This window comes from Diadema antillarum, unplaced genomic scaffold, assembly GCF_040938485.1.
Source record: "Diadema antillarum isolate AM-2024a unplaced genomic scaffold, OU_Dant_1.0 scf00000003, whole genome shotgun sequence".
In the NCBI taxonomy this organism is placed as follows: domain Eukaryota; kingdom Metazoa; phylum Echinodermata; class Echinoidea; order Diadematoida; family Diadematidae; genus Diadema; species Diadema antillarum.
In genome coordinates, this window is record NW_027270892.1 from 446,069 (window position 1) to 460,650 (window position 14,582).

The 14,582-nt window shown below is 40.4% G+C and overlaps 1 protein-coding gene across 1 annotated transcript in view; it reads right to left on the bottom strand.

Moving 5' to 3' along the window:
• Positions 1-1,330: 1,330 nt before the first annotated feature.
• The window catches only part of LOC139740803 (sister chromatid cohesion protein PDS5 homolog A-like), a 38,503-nt gene continuing 25,251 nt past the window's right edge, over positions 1,331-14,582 (bottom strand). Inside the window, exons 16-29 of the mRNA XM_071651411.1 lie at positions 13,257-13,380; positions 12,283-12,507; positions 11,739-11,875; positions 10,309-10,432; positions 9,568-9,772; positions 8,769-8,883; positions 7,974-8,100; positions 7,195-7,383; positions 6,399-6,622; positions 5,540-5,977; positions 4,581-5,150; positions 3,739-3,891; positions 3,208-3,286; positions 1,331-2,432 (exon numbers count right to left, since the gene is read on the bottom strand). Coding sequence (XP_071507512.1) covers positions 2,403-2,432; positions 3,208-3,286; positions 3,739-3,891; positions 4,581-5,150; positions 5,540-5,977; positions 6,399-6,622; positions 7,195-7,383; positions 7,974-8,100; positions 8,769-8,883; positions 9,568-9,772; positions 10,309-10,432; positions 11,739-11,875; positions 12,283-12,507; positions 13,257-13,380 — 2,740 coding nt within the window. The 3' untranslated portion in view covers positions 1,331-2,402. The remainder of the gene's footprint in view (positions 2,433-3,207; positions 3,287-3,738; positions 3,892-4,580; positions 5,151-5,539; positions 5,978-6,398; positions 6,623-7,194; positions 7,384-7,973; positions 8,101-8,768; positions 8,884-9,567; positions 9,773-10,308; positions 10,433-11,738; positions 11,876-12,282; positions 12,508-13,256; positions 13,381-14,582) is intronic.

Below are 14,582 nucleotides of genomic sequence, written 5' to 3' on the forward strand. Positions count from 1 at the left end.
TGTCAAACCTTCTTTTTCAAATAACAAGGGGCACAAGTCTTTTAGACTTTTTAAAGGTCAGTTTCACTCATTCAAGAAACATTTTCCTTGTGTTTCCCGGTACACTGGATTCCACTAGCTGCTGTAATTACAAAGATACACACACACTCACATTAAACAATCTCATATTTACAGTACATATAATTGTATAGGCGCCATCAATATTCAAGACAGCGTTGTGACCATCTTATACTTCCTTGAGTCAGCTTCAACATAAGTGGAAAATATTGTCCACAAATTGGCACTTAAAATCAATCACAAAAATTTACAGCTTCATACAGCAGAAGAAGATGTGGGTTTGGGGAAATGGGTAGCCCCATTGCAGACTGACTAAATGCATGATAAATTCTCTCTTTTAAATTTGATCCTCTTTTCTGAAAAGTGTACAGGGGTACTGGGAATCTCGGCTGAACTTGTATATTTTTCTGACAAAGATGTACAACACAGTGATGCAAGTAAGTACATATAATATGTACACCATATATTTAGCAAGCATGTTTGTGAATGTGGACTGAAACACAATTTCTAAGAGTGGTTACATTCATGATAGATAACCACAGAAGCTGAATGAAAAAATAAGTGTCATCTCATTTCAAATCACAAAGTTAGCAACATCTCACTGTGAAGATGACATACAATGCATCAGTTGCCTTTTGAAATGTGTAAATATCATAAGACTGCAAAATGAACGGTATATGCCGTACTTGCAACAGGACCAACCAGGACTTATCTCCACCTTTAAATCTACAGGTACATGTGGCAATAAGAAATTTTAAAGGGTGAGAGTACATATGTGCGAACGTACCAAGGAAGCCAGTATTGAACGTGTAACAACCAATCATACATGTGTTGGGTTAACAGAGTATGCAAACAATGAACTACAATTTTGTTTGTAATGAAGAGGACAGTGCAATGGTGATGCTATGTTTCCAGTAGACATCTCCTGTAAAAGATAAGCACACAGTTTTGTTTCATGACACAATACAGACTGGCATTCATAGACCTATAAATACCCCCTCATTCAGCATCTTCAGTTTACGAACCGAATCGTAAGGAATGTTCACATGGAAACCAGGGGTGGGAGCATACCAAGGAAGAGTTCATTTCAAACTAGAAATGATGACCATGAGTGAAAGCACTGGAAAGAAAGAAGTAGGTCACAGTAACTGTGACTGAAATCCACACCACTAACACAGGCTGTATGACAACAGTGAAGGGGTATTATAAAGGTATCACAAAGTAGTTACCTGTAGTCTTGGTCATATGGCCATGGAGTAGCCTACATAGTACTAGAAAACACCACTGCTTTCTATAACAGAAAAGTTTCCAGATTTCTGTGCCTGAGACATGTCAGTGACCCTTCCCCACCCCCACACCCCGGCACACAAAATAAATTTCTTCATACAAAGTATAGACAAGTCACATTTGATCTTTATTAAGCTAACAACAAGGAGATCTGTCCTCCACCAGTGACTACTGTAAAAGTGGATATTTTCGCACGACTAATTTTTCGCGAATGGCCGGGTCAGAAGAGTTTCGCGTGTTTTTAATTCCGCGGAATCAAGACGGCACGCACAGGAACATATGGCAAGCAAAAATATTCGCGGGCTTTTATTTTCGCACTAGTTTCTGGTTGAGCGAAATGCGCGAAAATTTCAACACCGCGAAAATTTCCACTTTTACAGTATAACCTGATGCTTGATGAATGCCATGTTAGAAAATTTAGTTGAATTTACATAGTGATAACTTTCCTATGATTGTCTGTGTATTAATTTGTTTGTGTGTTTTTTTTTTTTTCATTCCAATTCAGCTCAATTGTCCACTGATCAGCTGCTAATTATGTCACTGACAGCATTCCAATACCACATCATCTTTAAAGTACAGTCCCCTCTAGTAGTCTTTGCAAAAAGTATTTAGAGAAACAACATGATAAGAGTGTCATTTCCACAAGAAGTGATAAATGCCCACTTTCTCTGATTGTCCAACATTATTCTAAAGCCATAGACTAGTGCCATTCACACCTAATGAGAAATGGAGAAACAGACAGACAGACAGACAGACAGACAGACAGACAGACAGAAAAATAGAATGGTAAAATATTCTCACAATTTGAAATAAAGAATCCTGAACAAACTGCATTGAAAAATACTAAAATAATACTGCAAAATGCATACACATACGTTCAAGTATTACTGACGAGACAAACACTTGCAAGGGAATTGATCCAGCTCAATCTATACGTTGTTGATAACAGAGTTAAAACATTTACAGGTTCCAGAAATTAGAATGACTCATTATGTACAGATGAAGAAGGTCAGACGAGCCCTTTCACAATACTACAGGAATTTCTTGTTATGTTGTTGTTACCGCCGTCTGCCACTCTTTCGGCTGATCTGCAATGAAAGAAAGAGAGAAAATCGTACGATTGCACATGAGACATTAAATATCAACTATGACCCCTGAGAGAGGCCCTTGACATGTACAATCTGCAGTAACAATTATGAAATTATAAATTGGTATACTGCCATCTACAGTGAAAGAGAGACATTTGGAAACAGAAATCATCTGAGAGATTGCGAACGACCTACCTCTCAGAGTAGCGTGCATGTTCACAGTTTGAATATCTTTTACAATGCAGAAATGCCCATTAACACACCAGCATTTTTCACTAATAATAAATGTACACACACCTACAAGGGCAAAGTTGCTGTAACTTTATTGCCTCTATATAACAGAGGAGTTGGAAAAATACCAGTCAATTACAACTTATTCCATTTTTAATCACATATGGACATGAGCTCACTCTTTGAAGCACAACTGTCCTTCCTCCTTACCTCTCTATATGTTATGTAACATGTTTCAAATCTAGTTGGTAACAAAACCAACCCTGAATAATGTCTGTATGTCAACAGAATAGAATCCTCTTTTGGCTCGTGAAGGTTAATGTATCTACTGTGCAGAGGTCACAGATACAACTTTATAAAATATCTGATCTTGATTCATGTACCTTGTCATGGTGGCCTACACTCAAGCTTGAGTACATCACAAACAAATGAGAAATGACAAAGTAGGGATATATAGAAAAACAAACAAACAAATCTCTAGCTGAAGTCTTGCAATCATACAGGCCTCAGCGAGGACTTGCTTCAATCAAAGCATTACACTCACATTCAGTTTTGACTTGACTGGTGATTTCTGGGCCGTCTTGACCAGTTTCTTTGCGGCGGTCTGCCTTACGTTTGTCTTTCTGTGAAGAGAAGAGGAGTTTACCGTATGAAAGTTACAGAAACCTCAAACATCAAACCAAGACATTCCCTCTTTCTAGTCTGCTGGTGGTACATCATAAAGGGCACTGATATCAAACACATTTCTATGAAGCTATGGTTTCCTGGAATTGAACTTCCAAATTTGCACATGTTCTTTTGCTCTGATTACAACAGGATATTTCTTATATTTAGCGAGTCATTCTTTTTTTGTGTGTGTGTGTGTATCAGGACTTCTTGACAATTTCACAAGTGGTTAAATTTGCGATTGTGGAGTAATGAACAGAGAAATGTACATGTGCACATTGCTTTCATATCAGGACCAGATTTAATACTTTTGCATGTTGTTCACAAACAAAACTTGCGAAATTAAAAACCCCAAGAAATATATGACATATACAGTAATAGAAACCAAACCAAGGAGGCAAATACGAACACATTGGTCTTCAGCTTAGTCTGGATCAACTTCCTGGCGGGTGATTTCTGTGGAGACATTTTTCCATTGACCAGCTTGCGGGGGGACGCAGAGGAGGCCGACAGGTTCCTCTTGACAGAGCTCTTGGTTGGGGACTGGGTCTTCCCTTTTGATCTGGTGTGTGGATGATGGAAGATGGCATCTCGGGGAGATTACTCTGAATTCACGACACTTACTTGACTTGAATGAAATGAGAATGTGTGGCAGCAACTGTTTGCCCCTTAAGATAAGCCCTGTTTGCTGTGACCAACAAAACTTGCACCCTTGTTACTCACTCCAGAGGGTTTAATGGTGAACATAATAATGTGGATTCACATAGATGATATAACTAGGAATGTAGACTATCAGACCATTGGTCAAAAAGATTCTAATGATTTGAGAAAGAAAAAATTATCAGAACAAATTTCATTAAAGACGAATATTTGTACAGAGGCCTTAAATTCAACTTTGATGCAAGTATTTTTATGTTTAACTAATACAAATATTAAGTTGCAATCTCTCATGAAAATCACAGCATGATTACAGTCAATATTGATTTATGAACACAAGTGGAAACTTGTCTTCTGAATCCATGCTTCTCAACTGGTGGGCTGCGAAGCTCTCCCGGGTGGTCCACAATGTTGGCCAAAAGAATAAAATGAAAAGATTTGTATTCGATCTACCTGGGCCTCAAAAATATCTATAGGAGCCAAAGTGGGCCTCAAGGCAAAAAGGTTGAGAAGCATGTTTCTATATGACTTTGTTTTCATTGGCAGAATTCAAGGTTAAAAAGATGATTATTCATAACCAAAGGAAAGACTCACTTTGCAGGAGATATCGCTTTAGATGAGCCCTTGGTAGCAAATTTCCGGATCGGTGACCCTTTAACTGCAAATATCTTCTTGGCGTTTTGCTTTGTCGCTGTTGTCTTCTTCGCTGGTGACCTGGATTTTGAGGACGAGGTTGAAGAAGATGTCGATCTTGCTGGAGAAGCTAGAGGAGGGCGCCCTCTGGGTCTGGCAGGGCCTGAAAGACGTGGTTTGGACTTAGTTGGTGATTGGGCTGCAGTCTTCTTTGGCGACTTTGCCAATTTAGCCGACTTTGCCGGGGACTTTTTGGCTGATGCCGTGCTGGCTCCTGTCTTGGCAGGTTTCTTACTGGCAGCATTTAGTCTGGGTCGGCCAGGCGTGCCTTTCTTTTGGGGGGACCTGGAGGGTGACATCATCTTTGGTGTGGACTTCTGTGGCTGCTTCCCCCTCGCAGCGGGTGTTCCTGACTTGGCTTTCAATCCCCCAGACTTTGGGGAGGGCGTGGCCTTCACAGCAGCTGGTGATGTGAGCCTTGGTCGACCTCGGGGCCTCTTTTGTTCACCTTCCACAGACACTGATGATGATCTGTGTTCCATTGTTGAAACAGCACACATGCACATGTGCACACACACAAAAACAAAACAAATAGTCAAATATATGGGTTAAAAATAACATATACATTTTGACATAAACCGGCATACACACACAAAATCAATCAGAAAACAGTATGTCATGAACTCCTGAAGATGCATTCAGTCAGACATCTAAACAAATCGGCAATCGAGCAACGCATCCCCCCTCCCCACCCGTCACCTTGCCAGCAACAAAAATCATCAGTGTCCATTTTCACCAAAGCAAATGACCAACCACATAATTTTGCCTGATTTACAGAAGTGACATTGCATATATGTCAAATAAAGAACCCTATTACAGCAAAAAAAAAAAAAGGGTTGTATATAAAAAATCAAACAAACCTCTTTCCAGCTGCTTTGTTCTCTGGAGTAGCGACACCTGAAGTTTGTTTTGAGTTCTGAGCGCTGGATGCTCCCCTGCCTCTACCTGCACTGCTGGAAGCCCCATTTTTCTTGGGGCTGACAGCAGCTATTTTCCTGGCCTTCTTCGGAGCTGGCGACTGCGAGTCCTGGTTACTGCTGCTGCTTGATGTACCCGACTCTCCTCTCCTGCCCACGGTGCGCTTCAGCGGACTCTTCGCAGGTGAGCTGGACTGAGATGCGTTATCCGAGGAGGATGACGACTGCTGGCTGGAAGACTGGCTGGAGCGACCACGGGTGACCTTTGACCTGGCTTTAATCTGATTAGACTGTGACCTTGACCCCCTGCCTGTGGTAGGCTTGTTGCCCTCATTCACCTTCTCTGTCAGGGGATGGTCCTTCTTCCCATCAGCAGTCTTGCTGCTCGTAAAAATGAGTTGCATAATGCAGCTATTGAAGCAATGGCTAGTAAAACAATGTCATGGGAGAAATCATTATCATACCACGCCCTCAGTGCTTTACCCATGGAATGTTATTACGGAACAAATGAAAAAGTCTACGGCAAGTCTAAGTCCACGGTCTAATGAAAAGTCTATGTTGGTAAAGTCTGAAAATAAGATATATAAATCTGGAGCCACAATTAACAGACTACAGAATCTCTTTTATGAAGTCATTAAGTAACTGTCATGTTATTACATCTGGTATGAGTTCATGTATGTGGTATTATGCTTCTTTATAAGATTCTGTTGTGCGATTTTCTGTTATTTCAATTCATGGCAACTTAATGTACAGGGAACATTTGCTTTAACGTTACAATAAAAACAAGGACTGTAGTACCCACCTTGCCTTCTTAGCTCTCTTGTTAGGTGATTGCTCCTGCGGTGGTGCATCTGTCTTGGCAGCCATTCGTTTTCTCTTCCCTTTCCCGATCGGGCTGCTGTTCTCGTCTCCATTGTTGGCAGTGGAGTTGGCATCCCCGCCCGCCGTCACGCCAGGTTCTCGCTTGATTACGCCCTTCTTGCCCTTGGGCTTCTGCGGTGACTCGGCCGCTTTCTCCCCATTTTTCTGCAATGTTAAGGAAGTGTGCTAATTACACGCATTCTGACATAGGGGCGTTCAGTCTTCTGATGCACTGTCTGTGCTGTAAATATGCATTTAAACCAGACCCAATGTCAGCAGACACAGTGAGGGACAAGGAAAGTCCGACACTGCTTGACTTGATGAGGACATTGCCAGTAATTTACGTACAACTTCATAACACGCTGATAAACTATCACTGAAAATAAACATAATAATAAAAAAAAAAACAGCTGTTAGTTCTTTCCTTAATGTCCCTGATGTGACATGCATATTTATTCAGGTCTCAAAATTATAGGATACTACATTATGAGAATCAAATGATGTTTGTAAATTTATTTTCAAATTACATATGATTTGTTGATGTCCCATGCCAGGTACTATTCAAATCCACTTTCAAGCATCAACTGACATTCACAAATCTGGTCAAGGGGTTCAAATGCAACTCTGAATCTATGTCTACCACAGCAACTTTGACACAGAATGGGAAATCTAACATACACACGATAAAATTCTGTGGACATTGAGGAGTCCAAACACCACCCACACACCCGCCTCACCTTGTCCTCTTGGCTCAGCTGCTCCTGGAAGCGCTTGGGCAGGTAGTTGTCAGTGTTGTGGATGTTCTTGCGGGGCTTGTAGAAGAGCTTTTTGGGGAGGAGAATGTCTCCCGGGTGCTCCTTGACGATAAGGAAAGGGGCCTTGCTCTGCAGCAGGCTCAGCGTCATGTCGCACAGGGCATACATTTTCTTTTGGACAAAAGGAGACAACAAACATTTGGGGGATACTGTAAGCAGTCCTGATTCCCGATAGCAACCACTGTGCTCCTGAATAAGATCTTCCCTGGGATCTACCATTGTTACACACTACTGATGACTGAGGGATAGCATAGTATGCAATGATTGGCCAATATTATCTCTGCTTGTTCATGTATGATGCTCATTAATCTTTTTGTAGTGCTGGAAAAGTTGCACCATGTGATCTGTAACAACTAATATGACTTGATTAAAAAAAAATTTTTGGAAATACACAGCACTTGAGAGATGAGACAGGAAGGCGACGTAGGCCCCGTCATATTTCTCCTACTGTGCGCATAGGCCAACACTACTGTAACCTGACCTTCGTGTTTATATTGAGACAGACTGTTGTACATTCTGGTGAAGTTTCACCTAATTTATGCTTTATAATTTTGGTATTGTATATTCACATTTTTTCTGCACTATTTTCATAAGAAATAAGAAAATAAACTGAAATTGAAATGAAAAATACTTTCTTCCAAATCTTTGAAACAATAGTAACATGGATGACTAAGACTGGGTGAAGGATGGAGAAAACTCACCCTATTTCTGCTTCTGTCTTCTATGCACTGTGCATCTTTCATCTGTTTGATGGTCTCCAGGAGTTTGCGCATGAAGCTACAGTTCTCTGCCTTGTCAATCAGTGGCTCCAGCATGAACCAAATGCACCTGATGAGGAGAATATTTACAGTGTGAGATTAACCAAATAAATATCTCATATCATCACCTTACAGCAACATTACGTACGCTGTGGAACACTCAATGCAAACATAAGCTTACATGTGTGGGAGTGAGCATACACAGGGACAGAGCAAGCACTTGGTAAAACTGCAATGTATGTTGCAGATATAAATCACTACTTTGACAAAGCAGAAGCTTCTTGAAAAAAAGTTCTAATGTGAATGAGCTGTGATGTCAGATTTGTACCTGACCTGTACCATCGTAACAAAGCCCCCTCTTAATTCAGTCCACCTGATGTTACAACCGAAAAAGGGTCCTCAAGAGATATACATGTAATGATGAATATGGTATGATGAGATCCAATTAATAGCTTCGGTGATCACAACAAAGGCAGCGAATTCTATTACATTTACTCAGCTGAGTTCACACTGGGAATGGAACAGGCTTTTCTCAAAATAAAAGGGCACACAATAAACTAACAGAATGTGGAATGCAAAACTGGTGTTCCATTTAAGTTGAATGACAATTTGTATGATCACAAACCATTCGAGAGAATTCAATTAAACTGACAGCAGCAGGATCATTAAAAGCAAACTCCTGGTAATCAAGACAGCAACAGAGTGCTTTAGCGACATCGTTTGTTTGCCCAAACTTACTCTTTGATGTCAGACAGAGCTTCGGAGTCCTTGAGCGTCATAAAGTCAGGGTCATGGGTCAAGAGATGGATGGTGAATGGAATGACATACTCGGGCAGGACAGACAGCATTTGGGCTTTAAAGGGAGAAAACATATAAACATATATTTATCTACAGATATATCTATTCATATCTTTTTATCTCATTTCTTCATTTCTCTTTTTCACTCTTTCAAATACCAGCACACCATTCAAAGACATTTCATATTAATCCTCTGAACATTTCTGAAACAATTTGTGATTGTCAATTTTATGGGAACAAACATCAATAGTTATTTATTACAAGGAGAACCCAAAAGGATGTCAATATAGGGAAGGAGAGCTTAGGAACCCATTCAAATGTGACATATTTAGTGCACACAAAGATTGGAGTTATTACTATTTTTTAAATCAATCAAAGGAAACATGTCTTGGTTGTATCAGGTGTGTGTGTGTGCGTGTGTGTGTTTGGGGGGGGGGGAGGATGTGTTGGGGGGGGGGGGAGGATGTGATCTCTAATTTAATATACATGTGCATTTGAGGGATTCAGATAGTCCTCTGTTCCAAAATATTGTTCTCTAGTACAAAAAGAAAATACGAAAAGTAAAATCAATTCCATTTGTAGTAATAACAATGAGATAGAAGGTGAACAAAGCTGCAGACTACTACACTCTCTTGAACAATTGCTCAAGGAACAACATCTCAGTGTAAAAACATACAAGAAAATTGATCATGGGACATTGTTCAGGGACTACTATAAAGATATTAAAAGCTTGACCTACTGGAGGTGAGTGTGTGGCTCTTGAGGTACTCCCTTCGTGTTGCTATGTTACGGATGATGTACTGGGAGGCCCTGGTCTTGCTGTCCTGGACGGGGTCTTTGGCACAGAGGGAGAAGATGCTCATGTACATGAGGGGTAGGCGAAGTGAGATCAACCCCCGGTTCAGCTTGATGGCAAACTGCTCACGCACCTGGTAGCACTCATCCTATTGGAATATGAATATGATGGCAAAGAGACAGACATAGTATGGCAATTCCAGATCTACATTAATGCATGCATGCAATTCTCTGCCAGCAATGGGATATCTAGCTAATTGCATATGTTCATTGTTTATTACACTTCATAAATCCATCTTCATTTCCTATGTATGCAATTCTCTTCACTGAAAAATTACTATATGGTCTGAACAACACTAGTAAAACCTAATACTCATGAACTCACAACATTACCTCATTAAGAGATTTTCAAAGCAAACTAGGGAATATACCATTTTGGTAATCTATTTAAATTCTATGCATGCTTTCTTCACAAAAGTTGCCCTGAACAACCACAAAGCTTGCTGGAGACTCGACCTACCCTACATCAACTAAGTGAATTCCTGCCAAAGGAACATAATGGGAGAGTATAGGTAAATGAAATGCTTCCTCTACTAGGCTGTAGGAAAAGAAAAATCCATGATTTGTTATACATTAAAGACACAGTCTATTTCTTGGAAGCTGCTGCCCATCACATCTGACTTACGTTTATGAGGAGAGCCAGGGTCTGAAACTGTTCCAGTGTGATGAGCTCCACATAAGTGCTGACCTGAGCAAGCTTCAGCAGCGCACAGCCGGCAGCTAGTCTCAAGCGGGACATACTGGCCTTGCTGTAAGAAGAATATTGCACCCTTGAATTATCGTATCAGAGGAAAGTTTACAGTTCTTATACATCTTGTATTGACTGTATGATGTAATTTATGTTTGGCCTCTGTACAACGTTCACTTTTTTTAATGATATATTTTGTAATCCAATTATACTTTAACAAACAACTGCAGAGTGGGTAAGTGAAAAAGTGAGTAGTTTGGTAAGTAGCAAGACTTCCAACAATCATACATAAAGATTTTAGAAAGCTTTCTCTGGGATATTTTAGGGAGATATTTGTGCATTGCATGCCTCTCAAATGAATGTATCTAAATTTCTTTTTTCTATTTCAGAGAGACATGGGAGCTCCCAGGTAGGTACAAAAGTTGGTAGGTAAGAAAGTACATGAGTGATGTACGTGAATGTGTAAGTACAGGGTCAAATGAAAAACTAGATAAGTGAACAAATAAGTCTTCAAAAGTCAACTTAAATTGGATACTGTATCGCTGTCGTTTCTGCTACTGATATTTTTGTGAATGAGGAGATCATGGACATTTTCACAAGATGTTGTTTCTGCGAGTTGACAATGAGGCTATTGTAAGTGTACCATTACCCTAGCACATGGCGACATTTTCACTTGTTAAATTCGTGGTCCATAGTGATTTGCAAAATTCATGAAAATTAGACTATCATAAAAATAACAGCTTATTCAGTATTCCAAACTGAAAAGGCAGAAAACATTGACATCATACAATGACTGTGGATTCCATATTCATTTGCTTTTAAACTGACAATTTCTCCGGAGTGGCTAATGCTGCATTTACACAATGTTTCCTGCAACCACGGCAGGTTGGTTTCAGGACATCGTGGACAAAACGGGATGGACGTGAAACGATGCGGAGAGATGGGATAGGCAAACATGACAGGCGGTGATTGTCGTGGATGTCGTGCCAGATTTTTAAACTGTTGCAATCACGATGATAATGAGGAATCTTGTATGGCGTGATAAAACGAAGTGAACACAATGAAGCATGACAGCACTAATAGGCTGAACAAAACTTGGAGCAGTCTGCAGTGGGATGCCACAGAAAATAGTGATAGTCTTGCCTGACCAGACACTGTGAGAATAGCGTCTGATAGCTATTTGTTCACCAAGGCGAGGACTGGAACAAACAAGACTAGAATGCAAAGGCGGGAAAACAGGAGAATGTCTCATCTACCCAAGGCGCACTACGTTCCACTCAAATGGGGCTGCCATGGCCACTGGAAACATGGTGTAAACGCAGCTTAAGTATTTTCAATGGATGGCAAAACCTGGAGCCATTCTTCACCTGATTTTCTTCCTCTCCATGAGGTCGCCCTCATTCTTGATCATGGTGGTAAGAAGGCGGATGGTCGAGGTGGCCGAGCCGTTCTGGTTGCTCTTCAGACCTTCCAGCCAGTGGACCAGCAGCTTGATACAACGGATCTAGGTCATCAAAAAACAAAAAACAAAACAAAAAACAAATGCACCAGCATATTAGGTCACAGTCCATAAATGACAGTTAACTGTGAATATTTGGCCAGGCAAGCGATGAATTCAAGCCCAGCCATTTGGGGGAGGGGAGTGAGACACACACTGTTAACAGCACAGAAAGCTCATCTTGACTGTGTGACAATAACATATTCATTTGATCAACTCATTCCTTGTTCTAAATTTCAAGTTGGACAGGAAGGAAATACATTGGGGCAAATTGAAAAATTCACTCTCTTGAGGCAATAATCCCTCGTCGCAGCTCTTACTCGGAGCTTATACAGGGAATCACATCATGGACACACACACGTATCAATGAGCACTCAGTCATCATTTTGTAATTGCTGAAAGCTCCAGGCTACCTTAGCTTGTGTCTCCTCTGTCACCATGTTGTCATGGCACCAAATGCCCTTGGTGGGCGTGGCCTCGGTTTGGTCCTGCATCAGTATGCCCTTGACCACAGTGTTAGCCACAATGACCTTCATAGGCTGGGCAAACTGGCTGGGTGCCAGTCGAGCTAGCTGGCCTAGGGTTGTCAGGGCCGTCAGATGGCTTTCGTGCTCCAAGCTGATGTTCTTGCACACGCTCTGCAAAGGAAGGAAAATTAGGATAGAATGAGTACTGGGTCCTCTCAAGAAATTGATGAAATAGGATATCTACTGCACCGATATTACTGAAAAAAAATCTTGCATGACATTTATACCACAGAATAGATTTATATATTTTGTGCAATTTTAAAAAACTGAGCGGTTGACGTCTGCCAAGTTTTTCTGGGATTTTATTTTTGGGGATGTCCTGTTTTGTTTGTTTGTTTCTTTGTTTGTTTGTTTGTTTTTTTGGTAATAGGGAAACAGTGTGATATCAACTTGGGTATGCACTATTGGGTGTACACTATTTGGGAGAGATGAGTCCCAAGATGAATATATCCTTCCTCAATGGCATTCTACATCTTTCTGGTGGAAATTTTCTGGATGTTTTCTACCCTGCCAGTTATAACCTTTATAATTAACAAAAAAAAATCTACAGCCCACACTCTGGATAACGATAATGTCCATCCCAAAAGCTTTGTTTGAACTCCATACTTAGGTGGAGAAAGTCACCTTTACAACTGCTCAATAACATAACAGGCTATCTTGACAAGTAAGTGGAATGCTCTTTACTCGCAACAGCTGAAACAATGACAAAATTCAATACAGATATGACACTAAACCAAATGAAGCATTGTTGTAGAAGGTGGACATATCAATTCCGTGAACATATATGACAATATGAGTGACCATAGAGTCTGTTAGACAAAGGTCATTTTGAGCAAAAGCCATTGGATAGCCTGGTATACCTGAAAGAGATCTTGGAATATTGTCTTTTTAATGGTGGCTGCCACTTCCAGGCATCGGATGGCTCGCTTTGCTTGTACTGGTGTCCCATTCTTGGCCAGGTTGACCAGCGTCTTTATTAGGCCCCTGGGGAAAACAAGGATCACTGCCATATACAACATTGAAGGCAACTTCAGCTGAATTGAGCTTACAGCTGATTATAACCGAGATGAATAACTCTTTAACATGCCAATATCTTGATTTGAAGGCTGCATTTACCACCTGATCTGACAAGGGTTTACCTAATCTGCCTTATTCCACTGTAACCTACAAGTAGTGTTTCTTTAATTACTCATATGACTGGCTTAAGTGAAATTATTCAAGTTTATTCATTTTTTAATCAAATGTTATTCTTTAAAGACTTCACAAACAATCATCATCATCTCATGATTACAATAGTATCATATAAGTCACAAAATGTACTCATGTAGAAAGGCTTTGCCCATTTAAAAGTGATTAGTGTATTTTTTTTTTCATAAACTCAAGGTTAATCAGAAGAGAAATATGTTGCTATGTTATTACACTGTACATTTTGCCAATGATAAAGTCATATCTTTTGTAGAATGTTCTAATAAGGATGACAAAGATAACATGAGAAGCCAACTGGCCTTCATGAGTTACTGGCTCTTACACTCTTCTAAACTCACAAGAAAAGCATGCATGACTGATGAATAATGCCATTCTTGAAAGGTCATTAATCTATTCTCTAACGTTCTCTATTTCATTTCAATGTCCAGGTGAGGTTGATATGTTTAAAGAAATGGTACATTGGTAGAATGAAAAACAAAAACAAAAAACACACACACCACAGAAACAGATCCATGATCACTCGTACCTTTGTCAGTTAGATTTTATATGACAGAAATAAGAGAACTGATTATTGGAGGAAAAGAAGAAAGACTAGGAAGAAGGGACTGTACTAGATGATTGCTTGCACGATATTTTCAACCTCACAGAAATTCTATTACATAACACTTCGTACAAGCTTTCAGAGGGTTAGCATATTCCTGCCTGCTTTGGCAGAGAGATCACACAAAGGAGATTCAAAGTCTTTTGTTATGATAATGAGTTTGACGCCCCAGTCCCTATAAATACCGGGCGTTCCCACTATTCGACATCTTTTCTTCGTGTGTTCGGCAGAGAGTTACCTTGCACAGTGCAACTGTGCGTTATAAGCTTCGACGTGTGACAAACCTGTTATGGAAGACAACGGTTCACAGCCGCCGGCGGCAAGCGGGGCTGTAGATCAGGCAGAGCTGCGATCTAAACTTTCGGCTCAGGAGAGCAAA